A 22,238-nucleotide genomic window follows, 5' to 3' on the forward strand; every position below is an offset into this window, starting at 1 on the left:
ATTCTTGAAAAATGGTCAAAAGTTCAAAAGTTTCATTTGTTACACGTACTTCTTATGATGAAAGTAGCTTAAATTTCTGAGGCATGTAGAATGAATATGCACCACTATGCCTGCCTTCTGCCTCCTCTCCTGGAAGGGCTGAGGAACAGGGCTAATTTAGGATGATAATTTTTGTGATGTAGTTCTGGGTAGAGATACTTTTGATTGTCATTTCCTGTCTTTGTTATACTCCAGCTATCTTCACTATTACCCATTTTGCTCACCTTCAATCCCATGTTCAAGCGTTTGTCATTAGGTATATTCTTTCCTTGCTTCTCTGAGCATGAGCTTCCATTTTTAATATTCCTGGCTATTAAGAACTATGGCTTTGTCTTCATGGCTAGATCCTTTACTTCCCCCTTTTTATGTCCCTAATTGTCTTCCATACATCATAGAAATTCATCCTTTTCTCGAAGTTTTCTAATGTGCCCATTGTCCCTCTTCCATAAGTATTTCATGGTACATACTTGTGCCATGAAGCCAAACTGTTTACATTAGCCATACAATTATGTTACAGGATGCCTACATGTTTGTATCACTTCTTTTGCTGAACTTATAATAATAATAATAATAATAATAATAATATAAAGCAATTAGCAAAGGAGACACCATATTGCTATAGATTTTGCTGAAATGTACTAAAAATTGCTGTCATTGTTGAATATTTGTGAATTTGGCAATCTGTCTCTGTGTAATAAATAGCCTTTCACTATTTGAAGAGGAAGTACACGAGTGCAGTAAGAGCTGGGTCATTCATATCCAGGTGGTTCACAAGCCACTTAAATCAGAGCAGATTGCTGAATTATGGGTGACTTTCATAGCTGCATTTTGTGGCTTTTTATTTCAAATAGTGCCGCTTCTAAGCTGAAGTTCTCAGAAGGTCCATGCAGCTGTTTTTTCCAGCTCTGGATAGCTAGGGTGACCATAAAGAAATCTGGGATACTGCCCCGCCACCACATTTGCATGCTGCTGTAGGCATTGTCAGAGACCGGTGGGCAGGGGCATGAGCGCAGTCTGGCAAGAAGGCAGAACTGCCTGGTGCACCACACTGCTCTGCCTCCTCGCTGGACTGCACCACATGCCCGGGACTCTCTCATTTTAATTTTTCCCAACTTGTTGGGACCAGCTTTTGAAATCTGGGACTGTCTTGGTGAAACTGAGATGTATGGTTATGTATAACCCAGGTTGTATTGCCTCAGCTTCACAGTGGAGTAAGGAATGTGGATTCCATGAAGTGCCTGTGTTCTTCAATGCTGAGAAGAAATTTGTTAAATCCACTTCATATTTTAGCCCCTGATTTACTTTTGTATCTACATCTACAGTAAGATTAAGCACATGTTAATAGCTAGAAAAAAATGCCAATAATTTCTAAACAATATTAAATCAGGGTTGGGTGGGATCATAACATTCTTATTACACAGACAAATGTTTTTGTAACCTGCACTTAAAAATATACAGTGATGGAGATTCCGTAGTCTCTCTAGATAATCTGTTCAGTGCTTAATCACCCTCATAGTTAGAAAATTCTTACTGATATCCAACTTAAATTTCCCTTGCTGCAACTTCAGCCCTGTTACTTATTGTTCCTTCCTTTGTGGAGAAACAGAAATGGTGTTCAAAAGTCTATCTAGAGACTTATTATTAAATCACCCATTGATAACTAGTTGCTGTCCTTCCAGTCTTCTAATACAGTCGTGACCAGAGTTACTCACCTTGGGAGCAACATCCTATCTTCCACTGAAGTTCAAGAGTGGGGGGGGGCGGGAAATGGGTGACCCAAAGTGAAGGTGACCCCTTTCTCCCCCAGCACCGCTGAACCGCTCCAGCTTTCTCTGTGGGGAGCGTGTTCCAGGGTAAGCGGTGTGACTGCAGCTCCTGGTAGCCCAGGCTGCACTGTCCCCCCAGAGTCATCTTGGGGAGAAGTGGTTGGGGCTTCAGCCATTTTCCAGAAAGATGCAAGTATCATGCTAGCAAGCCACATGCAGCTTGTGAGCCTTGGTTGCGCTACCATGATGCTAATCCATCATGTCTTTTAGATTGTTAATCAAAATTGTTGCTCTCCTCTGGACACTTTCCAGTTAGTCCGCATCTTTCTTGGACTGTGGTGCTCAAAACAGGATGCAGTACTCAAGGCAAGTCCTCATCAATGTAGAATAAAATGAAAGAATTTCTTATAATCATTTGTATATGACAGTCCTTTTCACACATCCTAGTGTACAGTTAATGGTGTGTGAATTGTTGTTTCCCTCCACCCTGACAATATTACATTGTCAGTTTATATTCAGCTTGTGATTCGTTATAACCCTGAAGTCTTTTTCTGTAGAACTGCAGTCTTTCCCTAGTTTGTATTTGTACATGGAATTGTTCCTTCCTAAATGCAAGACTCTACTTGTGCCTGTTTAACTTTATTCAGTTAATTTTGGACAGTCTTTCCAGTTTATCAGTCATTCTGAATCCAAATCCTAATCCTATCCCCCAAAGTGCCTGCAGCTACAACCAGCTCAGTGTCTACTGCAGATTTGCCAGCTGTGTACTCAACACCACCTCCAACACCTTAATAAAGATACTGAACAGTACCAGACCAAGGGTAAATTCTGGGGGAAGCCTACTCAGTATCTCCGCTCAGTTAGACACTGAGCTGCTGATGACTAGTCTTCAAGCATGATTATCAAACCAGTTATACATGCATCAGGGCTGTGCAAAATGGCTATATGTCATTTCGGATTCAGCCATTTCAGGGAGAGTGATTCGTTTCAGTGTTTTGGATCACCCGTTTTGATTTGGCTGAATGTGTTTCGGCATTTTGAAGCTGTTTTGGCACTGATTCAGAGATTCAGATCGGCCAGGGAGATGCAGGCACAGCCAGGTGGCTGCAGGTTCTCCCAGAGCTCCTCCAGTTGTGCCTGCCTCACCCCAGGTAGGGGGAGCCACGGGAGAAGCCTCCATGGCTTCCCTGCCCTGCTCCATCTCCCAGCCCCATCCTCCTGGGACATGGGAGGAAGGGAAAGCCCCCATACTCATTGGCTGCAGCAGAACGATCAGGGCCTCTGAGGGCTGGTGGCAGAGCCCCTTCCCCCCATGCAGCACAGGGCAGTGGGGCCAGTGGGGATTGCCCCCCCCACTTGGCAACCATGTAGCAGCTGCCCCATGGTGCAGGTGCAGCCATGCTTGGCAGGGCACTACACGCTGTCTGGAACTGGGGCCGCTGGGGCTGAGTGGTGTCGAGCTCTGGATTACAGGTGGATCCACCCCTGCTCCCAGACACCATGCGGCATCCCCGTCATGGGGGGGATGATCACCACTGCCCCCCATACTGCGCAGGGGGGCTATGCCATGAGCCCTCAGAGGCCCTGATTGCCATTGCTGCAGCTGGTGAGGTTGGAGCTTTTTTTTTTTTTTAAGTGCCAGGAGGCTGAGGCTGGGCAGGGCAACCATGGGGGCTTTTCCCACGGCACCTCCGGCTACACTCGGCACAGGCTGCGCCGAGCAAACTCAGATGCTGGCAGTGGCCCCAGCTGATAGTGGCAACATGCTGTCATCCTGTGCACAGATCTGGAGGCCCGTGCCCCCCAGGAGGGATGTGGGGGTGTACTAGACTCCTTCCCAGGGGCACAGACCCTGAGATCTGTGCACGGGATGACAGCAGGCTGCTGTCTCTCCCCCAGAGCACTGGGATTGGAAGGGACCTCAGGAACAGATTGCATACACTACCCAGCTACAGGTGTCAGTATCAAAGCAGTCTTTCTGCCCCTCTTCCCCTTCCCTCTTAGTTTCTTTTTCTCTGCAAGCCTGACTCTGAAACATCCGAAACGTTTCAGGTGGCTTGGTTTGGTTTCAGAGATGTTTCAGAGCCTTCCGTTTAGTTTCAGATTTGGTGTTTTGGGTGCCAAAACGGGCTGAAACACCTCCAAAATGAAACTGCTGCTGAAATTTCACACGGCCCTAATCTCCATCCTCTGGTACTTTTATCCAACCTACATTTTCTTATCAATCATGACGCCCAAGATGAACATGAGCCACCGATGAGATACTGCAGCTGGCAAAGCAAACAAAACTCTGACTTGCATCTACCGATGCATCTTGAGTAAGACCCAGGATGTCATCCTCCTGCTGTACTCTGCCTCGGTGAGGCCGCAGCTGGAGTACTGCATCCAGTTCTGGGCTCCACAATTTAGGAAGGACATGGAGAAGCTTGAAAGAGTCCAGAGGAGAGCCGCACGCATGATCAGAGGGCAAGAGAACAAGCCTTACGAAGAGAGGGTGCAAGCTATGGGAGTCTTCAGCCTGGAGAAGCACAGGCTTAGGGGTGAATTGGCTGCCTATAAGTACGTAAGGGGTGTACATCGGGATCTGGGGGAACTCCTGTTCACTAGAACACCCCAAGGGATGGCAAGGTCCAGCAGTCACAAACCTGCAAGACCATTTTAGGTTGGACATGAGGAAAAACTTTACTGTCTGAGCCCCCAAGGCCTGGAACAGGCTCCCCCCAGAGGTGATGCAAACACCTACTCTAGACACTTTTAAGAAACACTTGGACATTTATCTTGCTGGGATCCTATGACCCCAGCTGACTTCCTGCCCCTTGGGCAAGGGGCTGGACCCAATGATCTTATGAGGTCCCTTCCAACCCTAATGTTTATGAAATTTTGCTAATAAGAATTTCATGGGAGAAAATGTCAAAAACCTTGCTAAAAAGATGTGCATCACTTCCATTGTTTTCCCCATCCACAGAGCTTATCACCTTGCTATAAAAGGAAATCAGGTTGAACTTGCTCATGATGAATCTATGCCAGCTGTTTCTGATCATTTTGGTATCATCTAGGTCAGTGATTCCAAAACCCTTTTTTCCTGTGGACCAGCATTTGAGTGGGACAGGGTGCATGGACCTGGCTGCCTCCCTCCCCGGGCTGCCCTGCCCCCCAGCTTTAACCCTGCATGCACAGAAGCTGCTCACCTGGGCAGGCAGATGGTGGTGTGCAACTAACCCTTCATGGCCTGGTACCGGGTTGCAGCCCAGTGGTTGGGAACCTCTGCTCTAGGTACTTCGACATAGTTTTCTTGATGATGTGTTCCATGGTATTTCCCAAGACGCTATATTTGCCCTTTTCCAGTTGGCCAGGACCTTCCCCAACCTCCACAAGCTGCAAGGAAAAGAGCCAGTGATTCTGTAGTTGCCCTGACCAGTTCCTTGAGTACTCTAAAGATGCATCATTGCATGTGTCTCTACTAATGGAAAATGTCCAGCTTCCCTTAGTAATCTCCAACCTATTCTTTCTCCAGTCTAGTCTAGTTGATCTTTTCCCTATACTTGCTGCCAGGTGCATTCATCCTCTGATAGCTGACCTTATTCCTGAAGACTGAAGTAAGAAAAAAATTAATTACTTAGCCTTTTCTACATCATCTGCTACTCCAGGGTTGGGCAATCTGAGGCATATGTGGCACAGGCAGCCTCTGCATGACATGTGACAGATCAGGGATTGGGGGGCAGGTAGCACAGCAGCAGATAGGGCAGGAAGCAGAAAAGTAAAACAATAAATTGGTCAGGGAGCACAGGAAAGGAAACAAAGGAGAGCAGCAGATCAGGTAGGGGGAGGGGGATTGGAGTTGCACTTGAGGAGTGTGCTGGGATAATTTATGGCACACCTGCCAGAAAGGTTTGGGCCCCGTTGTGTTACTTTATTACTTTTCCCATTCATTTAAGGGACCAATACTTTCCTTCTCTTACTTCTAGCATACTTGCAGAATGTTTTGTTGCTGTTGTTTGTTGTTGTCTCCCTTACTAGCTTAATCTGAAATTGTATAGTGGTGTTCCTGATTTTCTCCCTGCATGTCCATGCAGTAATCTTACGAACATCCCTAAGTCATATGGCTAAGTTTCAACATTTTGCAAAAAAATTTTTTGAATTTTGATTCACTGAAAGTGTTTGCTGTTTAGTCAGTCCAGTCTCTTGCTGCAGCTGTCCTACCTTCCCACTGGGATAGTCTGCTCTTGTACCCTTAATATGGTCGCTTTAAGGTACATCCAGCCCTGTTGGACTCCTTTTCCTCTCAGACTTGCTTTCCATGGGATCCTGCCCCCTAGGTTGCCAAATTTGTTAAAGCCTGCTTTTCTGAAGTAGTGTCTGTATTTCTGCTGCTGTCCTTCCTTCCTTTCACTAGGATCATGAACTCTTACTGTTACATGATCACTCCAATCCAGGTTACCTTTCACCTTTACGTTTTTGACCGACTGTTCCCTATTCATGAACACTAACAGCAAATCAAAAAGCATTTCCCCTCAGTTGGTTTCTCCACCATTTATACCAAAGCAGCTATTCCTCACACATTCAAAAAACTTGCTGGATCGCCTGTGTATTGGTGTTTACCCTCCCAATGTCACATTTAAGTAGTAAGCACCAGGCCCTGTGATCTGGAGACTTCTGTTATTTGGTTGAAGAAAACCTCTCCACTTTCCCCTCCTTGTTTGGTGGCCTACATCAGACACCCAGTGACATCATCTCTCCTAGTCTTCCCTTTTACCCTGACCCAGACAGTTACCTCCTGCTTGTATAAGATCCTCTTCAAAGCCCCACTTAGTACTTCTTCCCAGTTTGTCTTTGAGACATTGATGACCGCCTTCGAGCAGAATAAACCATTTATGCACCCACCCATTAAAAGTTTTATGTACATCATATTTATGTATTCCACATGAAAATGTCAAGGAAGATGGTGTCAAAAGCCTTTCCAAAGTCAAAGTATGTTGCATCAACTATGCTCACCAATCCATGAAGTCCATCATCTTGTCATAGAGGGTAATCAGGTTGGTTAGACATGACTTGCTCTCTTGACAAACCCATGTTGGCTTTTAATTATTTTTTTCTTAGGTGGCTATGGATGCTTTCTTCAAATATGCTCCAGTATCTTTCAGATATTAAAGTTAGACTGACCTGGTCTGTAATTACCTTGGGTCCTCCTTTCTATTTATTTTAAAGAGGGGTGCAGTAATTGCCATTTTTCCTTCTTTCCTGGAGCTTAGCAGTTCCAGTTCTGCATGAAATCTTAAAGATAATAGCCCATAGCTCTGAAATTACTTCAGCAAATTACTTGAGGACATTAGGATGAATTTGAAAATAGCTAGTTTATCTAAGTAATATCCAACCTGTTCTTTTCCTACTGTGGCCTAGGTATTTACCCTGCCCCCCTCCCCAACGTCCTTGTTTCTAACTGTGCTTCTAAATCTGATATGTAACCTTTTTAATCACATTTAAATATGCTAAGAAGCCAGAGGTCAAACACAGACTTTTCCTTGGAATCTGCATCAAAGTTGCCATTGTCTGTAAAACTTCTTGTTCAACCTTCAGTCCTTTTTAGAGTACTTGATTTAGTATTACAATTCAAGGTTATTTTCTTCAGAAGTATAATATATGGTGGATGAGTTCACAGAACTTGCAGCTAGAAATTTTGTTTGTACTGGTAAACTGAGCAAATTAGTTTTGAAAGATAAACTTAAAACAGTTTATGTAATTCTTATAGTCACTTTCAGTGTAGAGCCTAATTTTAAAGGGGATCCTTAAAATGTTGGTTAGGGGTATTAATTGAATTGAGAAAGTGGTTTTTGGTTTCATTTTGCTTATAGTGTAGGAAAAAGAGTGTAGGAAAACCCTAAGATTTAAACTCTTTCAAATTTTGCACAAGTTATTAGCTTGCAAAGCGGAAAACTTTGCAAACGTAAAGACATATCATTTTAACTTCTGTGGTTGTTGCATACGTATCTCTGACTCTAAGGCTTCTTGTTATTATTATCCTATAGAATTTCTATGATTCTTTTCCTTCCATAGGAGGAGAAGTAAGAAGGGTCAGAGAAATGCAATTTACCACTTAATTGAGAAAAAGATTTAAACATTTAAATCAAAAGGAGTGAGATCTAGTACTAGTAGACATTTTTTGGGCTTAGTAGTTAGGTTTTGAGTTGACTGGAGTGATTTACAAATTTGTGCCAAATCTAATAGTTTTATCCAAAACCCCCCCAAAAATCAAGTTAAAATGTTTTGCTTCTACATTTTCAAAATTTAAATGTACTAAAACATTTTGAGATCAAACTTATCTAACTTTATTTTTTCAAATAAGACCCAAACATTATATATCATTTAAACCAATCAAATCATACTGAGTTTTTCATTTTACCCAGAGACTTGTAGAAGTAATTTCAGATTGATCCAAAATTAAATTCTCACACTTTAATTTTGGTTGGGCCAGTAGACTGAGAAACACTTGATTTACACAGAGCTATCCATATCCTCCGTTCAGTCACTTCAATGGGAATTTTGACCAGGCAAATAACACAGTCAGGTACAGGCTTTACTTTTTTTAAAATAGAAGAATTATAGATCTTACTAATTATGACAGTTGTTTGGCAACATGGTTATTTGGTTAAGATTTACATATAAATATCTATGATACTTTACAAACTAAAAATACATCATTTGAATTGCTTGATATTTAATAAATATTGCAGGATATTTATTTTCTCAGAAATAATTCATAGTTGATCTCTTGTATGTTGTCACATATTTTGAAAACTTCCTGCAACTGGTTGCATAAAATATATTCCTGGATATTTAAAAACACTAGAACAAATTACAGTTGAAAAGTGCTATCTGTTCATCTTGTGTCCAAGATGAGTGTAATTGTTAAGAAATGATAATGACTTTACAGCATGTCTCTAAGCCGTTTGATTAAACCCAGGTTACTTCATTTTACTTCTGAGTATTGTAATAAGCATTTACATCGTGTTTCAACCTGTTTACACCTTAGGGCTATTATGTGACATTTTTCAAACCCCTGACTAATTCCGCATAGCCAAAGAAGTCTACGCGCATTACTAAAAGACAATAAGGTGTATTTTCCATAGTTTTTAGGCCAAATTTAGGATTCTATCCTGCAAATACTTGAGCATGGTAAGACATTTTATGCATGCAAATAATTAAGTTCTATTACAACAAATACATTGCAAGAACATTTTTAGGGTGGGAAATTCCAACCCTCGAAAGTTAGGAGATGCCAGGATTCAGGTTGCCTGTGTAAATCTAACACAACCCATTTGTGCATGTACATCATGATGCAGTCAACTGCATGATCACATATTAGGTATTTTGTCATATACCATGCACACCTTTTAAAAAAAATCCTGCTGGAAATTGGGGTGTGCAGTATAAGAGAGGAAATGCAGTAATGGCAGTTTCTGCCACTTAAGCTTCTGCCAGGAGAAAAGGAAAGTAAGCACAGGATCTACAGGGAGCAGAAGAATAAGCAGACTTGGCTCCCCAGCTGCTGCTACTTAGTTACTTACTACAAGGAAAGATCTTTTTTTCCCACTTCATTTTGCCTTTCAAAAACAAGGTGTGTATCTTATTTCAGGATGTCATATGCAAGAAAATACAGTATTTTTTCTCCACAAAACCTCTGTTCTCGCACAGGGAACACAGGCTCACTTAATGGACAGCTGTTGAGTATTTGGTTTCCCTTTTTTTGTTCACTGTGTAGTACTAGAGTATCTCCACACACTAGGAGCTTATCTGTATGCTAGAATTAATTTCCCCATATGTGTTTTTATAGTGCCTATCTCTATAGTATCTGAAGGCTTCATGGTTATTGGTTTATTTTTCTCTCCTTGTGAGAGGAGGAGGCAATATTGTCCCTGTTTTACAGATGGGAATCTTAGGCACAGAGAATTCCACAGTCTAGAGCCACTCAGCTATTTCAAAGAAAATGTCTTTAGAATTTTTAGCATAGACAGAGAAATGCATTTATCCTTAGCCTTAGTCTTGCAAATGCCTAGGCCGTTTTTGGCTGAATTTCTCCAGAAGAATTTAAGCTCAGATAACCACATTGCATGGAAAATTAAAGTCCAAACACTTAAGATTTCGCAAATTTACAAGCAAGTGAAAAAAACCACGATCGTATAATGGGAAAGGCCAGGCACACTTAATAATACCACCCCTGTCTATAATTGAATTAACATGTGGCATCTTTCATACATAAAGGCTTTCAAAGCATTTTACAGTTACCCTGACATCTGTACCTGGAAAGATCATGGAGCAGATCTGGAAAGAATCCACTGTGAAGCACCTAGAGGAGAAAAAGATGGTCAGGAATAGCCAGCATAGATTCACCAACAGCGAGCCATGCTTGACCAACCTGATTTCCTTTGGTGGACAGGGAAGAGCAGTGGCTGTGATATGTCTTGACTTCAGCCAGGCCTTTGACACTCTCTGTCATGACATTCTCATTAACAAGCTAAAGAAATGCAGACTAGATAAAAGTACTGTTAAGCATGGGAAATTAAAAAGCATACAGTTGTCAACAGAGGAAAAATTTAATTAAGCAGCATGTAGGTTTGTGGAAAATGCTTTAGTATCTTTGATAGACAGAACTTTTGAGTTCAGTAAGGAAAAGAGAAATATGGATTTCGTAAAAACTTACTTTGAGATTTCACAGGGCACTTAAAGGAAAAATTATGGATTTCTTGTTGAAATGGAAATCTGTATTATATAAGCAAGTGGTTCTTGTTTGAAAGAAATATATGCTATTTTTCAATTACTTCTCAGGGAATGCATTAAAAAAAATAAATGGACAGCGTTCCCAAACTTGTCATTTGGTTGGAGCCAGATGGCACTCAGACTTCAGAAAATTTAAGTTTTATTCTAAATCTATAACCTGTGAATTTTGGCGGGTTATCAATCTGGCAAAAAAGGAGTTCTGCCAGCCCTACTTTTAAGTGTTATGCAAAGTATATATAATGTATTTTGACATTTTTAAACTATAGACTTTGTATAGAAGTGTTGAGAACCAAGTAGCTTATAATAAAAGATATTCTTGTCACCCAGTCATAACTCCATTTATCATTGCTGGGACTTGCATATTGCTGCTGATGGTTGGCAATAATTGTTTTTCTGGACAGGGAAATGCAAGTTGAGGGAAAAGATTGTATTCAAAACTTCCTGATTTTGAAACTATTATAATACATAAATGACATCTTTAAAAGGCTGTAAGAATGCTTACCTCTGTTTTAATGTTTTATTTGTTTTACAAACAGGTTCACACAAAGTTCCACTGCAGGCAGGCACATGCTTCAGGCACTGAAACTTCATGTTTGACATTTTCCTACGATGGTATTGCTCTTGCCAGTCGAGGAGGTAAGTGTTTTGTTAAATGTAAGATAAACATAGGTTTTCACTGATTGTTAGCAGAAATGTAAATCTTACATATTTAGAATCATATCCTTGCCTCCGAGTATTTTTTTGTAAAAGGGTAATAAGCCTCTAAAATCATCTTTAGCTCTTCTCTAGATCTAGAGTCACATCTTTCACCTTATGTGGATCATAGTGCGCAGTAAAATGCAACTAAAAAAAATTCAGCAGAAAAATTATTTTATTTGCTTGTTACCATACAAACTCCAGTTTCTATTTTGAAAATTAACCAATAATGGAAACTAAACTTTAATAAAAGTGAAACTAACCAAAAAATGTGTTGTGACTTGTTCTGCATGAAAAAGCTACATGGAAACGCAGTACCTTTTCGTGGTGCTGTTTTTACTGCTTACTTAGTTCACTTCCCTTATACTAGAGGTGTCAAACTCCAAGTGGGTCTCTGGGCTGAATCTGGACTTCAAGGAGCCTCCTGGGGTGGATGTGGACACTTACCCTCTTGCCACAAATATGCATGCCCACTGGGGCTCTGTCTCTGGGAATTTAGCAGGTGGTCTCAACCCTGCTTTGCTTTCCCTTTGAATTTCCAGCCCCTCTGTCATTGATTATAAATTTTGACTTAATTCATATTGTAACCAACATGAAATAAGGACCTTCTTGGAGTGATTAGCAGAGCTGTATTTCAGCTATAAGGACTGGAAAAAAAAAAAAAGATAACTTAAAGTTTTCCTAGGAATAGGGAAAGGCATCACTCAAGGACAGTTGGTTTTATTCACATCAGATGAGATTTTTTTTCCTAAAAATATTACCCACAAAAAAAATCTTCTGGAGGCCAAAATCATGGTTTGGGATTTATTCATTAGTATTTTAGGAGTGTCAGCACAATTTGCTGGGTAAGTACTATAACTTTACATTTCCATTCCCAAGGAAGGCATGCATTTCTCTTATTTAGTCTATACCCTGTTTCTTGTATTGCTAGTTCCTGTTTTTGACTTTTAGTCTTGCTTGTACTGATATGGTGTCTCTCGTCACCTTAATTCCAGGTTAACAAAGATTTTGTCTAAACACCTTTTTTTTTTTCATAAAGAAAGAAATGGCTTGTTTGTATGGCTTCTTAATTCTACTGTGATAGTGCTTCTGGTGCTGGTTTCTAGCCCACTGGAATTAGGCCGCCTTTAACACGTGGTTTGTGCCCAAGAGAGTTTCTGGTTTAATGCATTGAAAAAAAGGTCTGTTTATGCCTAAAAACATTAGTTTCCCCACATTTGATGTTAATACAAAGAGTGTTTAATAATGCTATCTTTAACAGAAAGCACTTGGCTATTCTTGGTGCCATTGTCACATGCTTTGTATTAGGGTTGGCCTGGGAAATCAGAAGAAGCCAGATCTTTAACCAAAAGTTGAAATCAACCAACCTTCAGATGGTGCCAAGCTTTCAGCTAAATTTTTCACTTACTTTTTGTTTTCACATGCCCCTGTACCCCTTCATTCTGACCACAACCAGTAGAGAAAGATAGAGTAATCCTGAAGAGAGGCTATATACATTATGATTTAGGACATATTTGGAACTGTATTAGCTGCTGACCATTGCTTACCACCCTGGTTTATGGATTTGTGTTCTGGATATATGAAGTCCTGGACTCAAATCTTTTCCAGTTCATTTGAAGTTGAAGCCTTTGGTGATGGTTTAGATTTCCTTCAATCTACTTGAAACTTCTGCCTTGAGGATATTTTCTCAGGTTCGGGGTTTGTAAATATATAGAACTTGCTCTGTTGACCCCTGCCTGTTTTTAGTGTTGTGTTGCACTTCCCTTCCTGCTCTTCCCACCCTCATCTATTCCCAAATTGTGTGCCCTGATGATCAGAGATTCAGGTGAATTGTCAGGTGCTAACTTATGATCACCCTAAATTATATAAAAAATTGATTTATAGTATGCAGGATATAAGACTGTTCAGAAAATGGTCTCTCTCTGTGTTTTAAAATATTAATTCCATGCTCAGTGTTTTCCTGGTTAGTCTATTTTTTTAAAAATCTATATGTGTGCTGTGCAGAAGAATGAGGAAGATTCATATTTTCTTTCAACTTCTTTGTTTGCTTAATGCTCTAATACGAGTATTGCTTTGGATCTGTACCAATAAAAGCAGATGTGGATCCAGCAGTCATAGATTAGCACACCTGCCAAATGCTGAGGATCAAAGGGAGGATCATTGTTTGGGGGAAAAGGGACTTTCATTGAAAGCCTGATTGCCTCCTGCATCTGATATAGATTCTGTGTCGGATATGAGAGAGATGAGGCAGGGCTCAGCTGCAGACACAAGGGAAAATGAAAAGCAGAGGAGCTGCTTATGAGAGTTCCCAGTTTTGTTCTTGTTGAGTATTAGCAAGTAACCTGACAGAAATTCAAGAAAGTGATATTTACATGTGCTTTTTGACCATGAAAATAATTTTTAAAAACCATGTTAGGTAATGTTTTCTTGACAAATAAAGAGTCATTGAATATTATAGGCTAGTAATCAATCATTAAAGTTAGTTATTGTCTCCTGGTATATATATGAAACTTACAATGTGAATCTGTCATTATTAGTAGGCTAAAATTCTGACTCTCAGGTCTGTGAAAGTTGTGTGATTGCTGAATAAATGTGTTTTTTCTATTTCTTCAAATATGAAAAATAATCAGGTCTGCTGCAGTCTTAATTCGTCTTATATATAAAAACCAGAGCAGTGGGGTTAATTGTAATTCAGTGAAAACTATTGAGCTCAGATAGTATCTACATGTATGTGTTTTTTGTATAGGTCAGAATTAATAGGGCTTCCCCCCCAAATTTCTAACATAATCTTCAATTTAAAGTGTTTAAAAGGAAAAACCATTTGAGTTAGAAGCTTCAAATCGTATGTAGGAGAAAACAATACAGTATTTCTGATTAATACATTCAGGGAGTTTTTAATTATGCATATATTGACTTCCATTTTGAGGAACACCAAGATATACCACAGTTGCATGAATAAACTTAAAATGACCCACCTCAGTAATTAGATGGGGAGTTGTAAATGTTATAATTTTCTATGCAAAGAATCTAATTATTGGAAGGTCATCTTGAATTTGTCCCTAACTGCTGCAGCAAGGGAAGTGGGAGGGAGGGGAGGGGGGAAAAGGGGTGGGCAGGCTGGAAACGAGGGGAGCAGGCACCCCTGCACATTGCCCTCCCTCCCGGTGTCTGCACCCACATGGTGCCTGGCCCTTGTTGCCTGTGCCCCCACCACTTGCCCCCTAGCTGCTTGCCACTCCTGTGCCTCTACCCCAAGTGCCTGTCCTCCTCTCCACTAGCCTCCTTGTGCCTGCAGCCTCCTGCCAATCCCCAAACTGCACTGCAGTTCCCAGACCCATGCTACCCCCTAATCCAGGGGTGGGCAAAATGTGGCCCGGGGGCCAGATGTGGCCCACAAGGCCATTTTATTTGGCCCACAGGGCCCCTAAAAATTTAGAAAATTAATATTAATCTGCCCTGGGCTGCCTGTCACATGGCCCTCGATGGCTTGCAGAATCTCAGTAAGTGGTCCTCTGCCCAAAATTATTGCCGGCCCCTGCCCTAATCCCTGACCCAGGTTATTGTTCCTGGACCTACGTCTGTGACTGCCGACTCCAGGCAGCAGCAGTGATGGGAGCAGTAGTTCAACCCCCAGATGGTGTCAGGCCTGTTGCCACCTGTCCCAGGCCAGAATTCAGATCCAAAATGAAGCTTTTTTTTCCTCATGTTGAATGGGGGGAAAAAATCATCTTGGATTTGAATAATATGGTTTCTTTTAGTAAACAATTATTTTGGTTTTGTTTTCTGGTGATTAAATATTGATATTTACCTCAAATGCCAGTGTATATTCATTAGCACTAATGAATATTATGTGGTATAATATTTTTTTTAGTACTTGGAACTTATAGAGCTTTCTGAAAGGATTGGCAATAGAGTAGCCATCATTTCCACATAGGTTATATTAGTTTTATTAAATATAGTGGTAAGTGGGCCATCCCAAGAGTGTAGTCTGGAAGGATCAAGTTATCTGTGAAGACATTCAGGATGGATTAAGTGTAAAAAGGGGGAGTGATACCTTCCTTTGTCAGCACCAAGTTCTTTCATCCAGTCTCTAGCTCACCACAGCTCCACAGTGTGAGTCAGAGCAGAAATATGGGATGAACCAAGGGCTGCCAGTTTGGTGCATACTCAAGAGAGACAAGGTTAAGGTAAGAACGCAGCAGGACGCAATTCCTCTGTGCAGGAAGGCGGGAAAAGGGTCCAAGAACCCTTCATGGCTGAGCGTGGATATCCAGGCTGGCCTGAGGGCAAAGAAAAAAATGTACTGGCGGTGGAAGCAGGGGGCAGGGGCAAAGGAGGAGTACACCTCCCTGACCCGAGCTTGTAGGGATTTGGTGAGGAAGGCTAAAGCAGCACTGGAGCTTAGATTAGCTTCTGGGATTAAGGATAACCAAAAGTCCTTCTTCAAGTGTATAGGTAGCAAGAAAAAGTCTCGCGGTAACATTGGACCCCTGCGAGGCAGGGCAGGGCAGGGCAGTTGGTGACGGACGCGCGAGAGAAGGCAGAAGTCTTCAACAAGTTCTTTGCCTCCGTGTTCCTGTCTGCTGACAATGGGGTGCTCTCGGGTAACAGAATAGAGAGGCCCAGGAAGGATGCAAGTCCCCCGACTGTTAGTTCAGACCTGGTGAACGATTACCTGGAGGGCTTAGACGTATCCAAATCGGCGGGCCTGGATGGCCTTCATCCTCAGGTGCTGAGGGAATTGGCTGGTGTCATTGCAGAGCCTTTGGCACGGCTGTTCAAGGACTCCTGGTGCTCGGGCCAAATCCCTGAGGACTGGAAAAGGGCCACTGTGGTCCCTATTTTCAAGAAGGGGAGGAAGGAAGAGCCTGGCAACTACAGGCCAGTCAGCCTCACTTCTATCCTGGGGAAGGTCTTTGAAAAAATTATCAAGGGCCACATTTCTGAGAGCCCTGCAGGGGAAGTGAGGTTGAGGGGTAACCAACATGGGTTCGTGCAAGGCCGATCCTGCCTGACTAACCTGGTCTCTTTCTATGACCAGGTAACAAAGAGCTTAGATGTGAAGGAGGAAGTCGATGTCATCTTCTTGGACTTCCAGAAGGCCTTTGACACAGTGTCCCATGCAGTTGTGGTGGGCAAGCTGACGAACTGCGGCACTGACGAATGCACAGTCACATGGGTGGCAAACTGGCTCCAGGGGCACACCCAGAGGGTGGTGGTGGACGGGTCGATGTTGACCTGGGAGGGTGTGGGCAGCGGAGTCTCCTAGGGCTCAGTGCTTGGGCCGGTGCTGTTCACCTTCTTCATTAGCGACCTGGATGAGGGCGTGGAGAGCACCCTGTTCAAGTTTGCTGATGACACCAAGCAGTGGGGTAAAGTAAACACACCGGCAGGCAGGGGCTGCATCCAGGCAGACCTGGATAGGTTGGAGAAGTGGGCAGATCTGAATAGGATGCGGTTCAACAAGGACACGTGCAGGATGCTGCACCTGGGGAGAGGGAACCAGCATTATGGTTATAGGTTAGGGGCTGACCCTCTCAGCAGCACAGAGGCAGAGAGAGATCTTGGAGTCATGATTGACTCCAGGATGAATATGAGTCGCCAATGCGATGAAGCAATAGGCAGAGCCAACCGCACCCTGTCCTGCATCAACAGGGGCATCACTAACAGGTCCAGAGAGGTCTTGCTCCCCCTCTGTGCGGCGCTGGTCAGGCTGCAGCTGGAGTACTGTGTCCAGTTCTGGGTGCCGCACTTCAAGAAGGACGTGAAGAACCTGGAGAGGGTCCAGAGGAGGCCACTCATATGGTTGAGGGCCTCCATGGCCAGCCCTATGAGGAGAGGCTGAGGGACCTGAATCTCTTCAGTCTCCACAAGAGGAGACTGAGGGGGGATCTTGTGGCTGCCTACAACCTTGTCAGGGGCCAGCAGCAGGGACTCGGGGAAAGTCTGTTCACCAGGGCCCCCCTTGGAGTCACCAGGAACAGTGGCCACAAGCTGAGGGAGGATAGGTTTAGGTTAGATATTACGAAGAACTACTTCACAGTAAGGGTGGCCAGAGCCTGGAATAGGCTTCCCAGACATGTGGTGCTCTCACCTTCCCTGGAAATCTTCAAGAGACTGGACAGGCACCTGGCGGGGGTCTTATGACCCCTGCCACCCCGTTTTCATTCCTGCCCGTGGCGAGGGGTCAGACTCGATGATCTGTCTAGGTCCCTTCCCACTCATTGATTCTATGATTATTTGCTGATATAGGAGCTTGGACTGATGGTCCTGCTGTGGTTTCATAAAATTTCTTTATAGCCACAGCCGATTGGGCTGCCTTAGTTTTAGCTGAATGAATATGATATTTCCATGATGGAGAAGCTGTAAATAACACACCCAAATATTAGATTGGAATTCAAGGGTTGGAAGAGGGCCAGTGTCGCCCCAATCTTTAAGGAGGGGAGGAAGGAGGATCTGGGGAACTACAGATCTGTCAGCCTTACCTCTATCCCTGGTAAAATCCTAGAAAAAATTATCAAGGAACACATCTGTTGGAGCCCACTGGCTAATGTCATGCGAAGGGGTAACCAACATGGGTTCGTAGCAGGCAGGTCCTGCCTGACTAACCTTGTTTCTTTTTATGACAAGGCCACCAAATGTTTAGATGCAGGAGTCGAGGTGGATGTTACCTATCTGAACTTCAAGAAGGCCTTTGACATGGTATCCCATACTATCCTTACAAATAAACTGAGGAGATTTGTCTTGGATGATTATATAGTAGACTGGGTAGCAAACTGGCTCAGGGTCATACTCAGAGAGTGGTGGTGGATGGGTCAGATGGCACAACAGGCCATAGGTGAGCCACACTCAGGCCCCACAGTGCTGGCTCCAGCCTCTGCTGATGCTGCAGGGGACACTGAGCAAAACCAGTCCCACCCACGAATAATGTGTTCCTCCGGAGGCTGGCGGGGCACGATGACCACCTGCAGGCGGCGGCAGTGTTGGTGGCAGGGGCGTGGCACCTGCAAGCAGGGAGCTCCCGCAGGTGGCTGTGGCGGTGTTGGTGGTAGAGCAGGGCGTAGTGGTGATGAATGCCGATCCGCAGTCGGTGACCACCCACAGACATCACCAGTGGTGTTGATGGTGGGAGGGAGATGGGGGTGGTGAGCGGCGACTACCCGCCAGTCTCAGGGGGTGCATGTGCATCCCCGCATCGCCAATGGTCCCACCTGCCCATGCAGCTCCATACGGCAGGCCCTGGGCAAACCACGCTTGGGAGCCGGCACCCCTACTTGGGGTGGGCTTGTGGCACCCTGCCTGCCTGTGGCTTGGGAGCCCATGACGGTGCTAAGGACACTCACAGGGTGGCTGTCCCAAATGCCCAGAGCTTGAGTTGGAAATGAGTTCATCAAAGAAGAGGAAAATAAACACTGAATGCCAAATATTTAACAAAGAACGGATTTCTAAATATTTTTTTACTGATGTAAGTATAAAAGCTGCATGCTTAATTTGTAAAGAAAGTGTGGCAGTGTTTAAAGAATACAATTTGAATTGACATTTTGAGAGCAAGCATGAATCCAAATATAAGAACTTGTCTGCCCAAGAAAAAGCAAAAAAAAAAAAAAAAAAGCTGAGGAGATGGTTGCTTGAATGCAGAAAGAACTAAATAGTTCTTCACAAAACTGTTGGGCCTGTTGTGCGGTTCTGGGCGGGCAGAGCTGCTTCTGGCCAGCATCTCACACAGCACCAGCACCAGGGGCCAGAGGTGTTGCCCGCCTGCTGGCCGGATAGAATCAATTGGTGGGCCAGATACAACCCACAGGCCATATTTTGCTCATCCCTGTTGTGATCCAGAAGTGAAGGGCAAAACCACTCTTTTGTCTATCATCAGCACATTGACTTACTTGCAAAAAGTCCTGTTCTCTCTCAAAGGTGAACTGTAATTTTTTGTCTGGTAGCCACCTGCTAAATAATAAACTTTGTTCTAAGACCTACTAGAGATGCCAGTATCTGATCCCATTATGCTGAAAGTCTTCCAGGTGCCATTTGCTCCTTATTAGCATGACCTAGACTGGAGATTCAGAGGCATTGTTTTTTTGTGGTTTTTTTTAATATAGAATTATCCTTATTCTCAAGAGGAGTTTGCCTTAATGACTTACACCTAGAAGGGACAAAAAACTCTGACTTGGTTCAACAAGGTGTGGACTCTTTTGAGTGCTCCATACAAAAATTTTTTGACTGCCATCTTTATTAATTTGAGATTAAATTTAAAAAGTAACTTTGTATGATTTTCATTTGGAATCTAATCTGGCTTGTTATGTAGTACCAGAATGTAGACCAGTGACGTTGCAGTCCTCCTAGGGAAGGGATCGATGCATTTCCAAATGCCTATTGAATTACCTAGGCTTGAGAAATAGTAATGATCATTTTCCTCATGTCACATCCTAGTGCAAAAACAAGTTAGAGGGATACCGATGTGTGATCATCAATATGCTAATTTTTCTTCAATAGTACGTATTTAAAATTAATTCAGTGTGACAGGCAAGTTTTTCTACCAGTGTCCATCCCACAAAGCCTTTCCCCACAAGCTTAATGTGAAAATGATCCTGTAGTTTCACTGGGAACAGCTCAAAGCTCTTAGAAAGTCTTTCTAGCTGTGTTTCTAACACCAGTACAATACTTTTTGCTGTTACCAAGAGAATTGGATCTAAATAACTGTCTGACTGTGTCTCTCCCTGCTAAAGCCTGGCAGACCTGCAGCTTGAATATCATTCAAGGTTCATTCCACTGGGGATAGAGCAGCTTTGGCTGCTAGCCTCAGATCTGTCCCTTTCTAGAAGATTTGCAGAGCAGCCAAATGGTATGTTTTGCACACATTTACAGAGTGCTGGGGTTTCAGTTTTAGCATCTAGACTGTAATTACAGTTTTTCGTATTACAAAATCAAATACTTCACTAGTTAGAACCATTGAACATTAGGGTTGGAAGGGGCCTCAGGAGGTCATCTAATCCAACCCCCTGTTCAAAGGAGGACAGTCCGTATGATATCATTAAGGCTACTATTAAATCCTCTCTCCGTCTTCTCTTTTCTAAACTAAATAAGCCCAGTTCCCTCAGCCTCTCCTTGGAAGTCATGTGCCTCAGCCCCCTAACCATTTTTGTTGCCCTCCACTGGACTCTCTCCAATTTGTTCACATCTTTTTTGTAGTGGGGGACCCAAAACTGGACACAGTACAGTACTCCAGATGTGGCCTCACCAGTGTGGAATAGAGGGGAAGAATAACTTCCCCCAATATGCTGGCAACGCTTCTACTAATGCAGCCCAGTATGCCGTTAGCCTTCTTCACAACAAGGGCATACTATTGACTCGTATTCATATTATTGTCTACTATAACCCCCCAGTCCTTTTCTACAGAGCTGCTCCTTAGCCAGTCAGTCCCCAGCCTGTATCTGTGCGCAGGATTGTTCCCTCCTAAGTGCAGGACTTTGTACTTGTCCTTACTGAATCTCATGAGATTTCTTTGATCAATCCTCCAATTTGTTGAGGTCTCTCTGAATCGTAGCCCTGCCTTCCAAATATGTAGTACTCCCTGCAGCTTGATGTCATCTGCAGACTTGCTGAGGGTACACTCCATCCCATGTTCCAGGAGGTCGTTCATGAAGATATTGAACCAAACCTGCCCAAGGACCGACGCCTGGATCACTCCACTTGATACCGGTTGCCAACTAGACATCAAGCCATTGACTACTACCCTCTGAGCCCAGTGGTTCAGCCAGTTTTCTATCTGTCTTACAGTCCATTCATGCAACCAGTACTATTTTAGCTAAAGTAGCTTGCAAGAATGTTGTGGGAGAGCATACCAAAAGCCTTGCTAAAGTCAAGGTATATCACTTCTGGTCTCCCTGCATCCACAGAGCCAGTCATAGAAGGCAATAATGTTGGTGAGCCATGACTTACCCTTGGTGAATCCATGCTGACTGTTCCTAATGACTTGGGATCCTGGTTTTCTCCATTTAAAATATTACATAATCCGTGATTTAAAAAAAAAGGGGGGTCCCACATTTTCTGATTTAAAAACTCCCAAATCATGTTTTTCCATGATTAAAATGAAATGCCATTATATGTAGGTATCAGTTGAACACAATTTTTTTTTATGTGTTTAGTTTTAAAGCAGTTTGGAAGCCTACCATTGCCTCGATCATTATAAAAAAAAAAATTCTAAATACCTATATGTTTGACTTTTGATTTTGTTTTTTTAATCACAGAAAAGCAGAGGTCCCTCTGCTCCCGTTCGCTCATCAGGACATGGGTCCAGCTGCAGTTGTCTTCCTGCCCCCTCCCGCTCCGCTTTGTGGTTCTGAGCAACCCCGATAAGCTGGTGTCCTGCCCCTGCTGTTGTCCCTCACTGCCCACCCTAGCCTTCTGAGCCCTGCCAGTACCTCTTACTCCCCTTTCACTTTGAGTTAGAAGCTTCACATCATATGTGGAGAGAACGCAATGCAGTATTTGTAATTAATACATTCAGGGAGTTCTGAATTATACATATATTGACATCTATTTTGAGAAACAACAAGATATACCACAGTTACATGAATTAACTTAAGATGGCCTGGCCCTGACTACCCAAGTGCCCCTCGCTCCCAACCCACAGCCCCCTGGCCGTGACAGTGCCCCTCACTGCCCACTCATAGCCCCCCAACCCTCCTGTTGCCCTGCACTCCTGACCCCAGCCCCCCATCCCTCTGAGCCCTACTGGTGTCTCACTCCCAACCCGCAGCCCCCCCCGCTCCCCAGATGCCCCTTACTCCCAACCCACAGTCCCCTGGCCCTGCCCACCACCCCCCAGCCCTGCTGATGCCATCACTCACAACATATAGCAGCCTGTCGCTCCCCCAGACCTGCTGGTGGGGGCACCCAGCTGCCAGGGCTACAGGGCTAGGGTCTGCAGCCTGCCCCAGCCAGCAGTGCCTGAGCCCTGGCTGC

General features: G+C 43.5%; 1 protein-coding gene across 1 annotated transcript in view; it reads left to right on the plus strand.

The window, feature by feature from the left end:
* WDR70 (WD repeat domain 70) overlaps nt 1-22,238 on the plus strand; it is a 275,742-nt gene that overhangs the window by 185,896 nt on the left and 67,608 nt on the right. The window contains exon 11 of the mRNA XM_090037959.1: nt 11,114-11,213. Coding sequence (XP_089894085.1) covers nt 11,114-11,213 — 100 coding nt within the window. The remainder of the gene's footprint in view (nt 1-11,113; nt 11,214-22,238) is intronic.

The sequence above is a fragment of the Crocodylus siamensis genome, chromosome 3 (assembly GCF_052110815.1).
Source record: "Crocodylus siamensis isolate JL-2025a chromosome 3, ASM5211081v1, whole genome shotgun sequence".
NCBI classification, from domain to species: domain Eukaryota; kingdom Metazoa; phylum Chordata; order Crocodylia; family Crocodylidae; genus Crocodylus; species Crocodylus siamensis.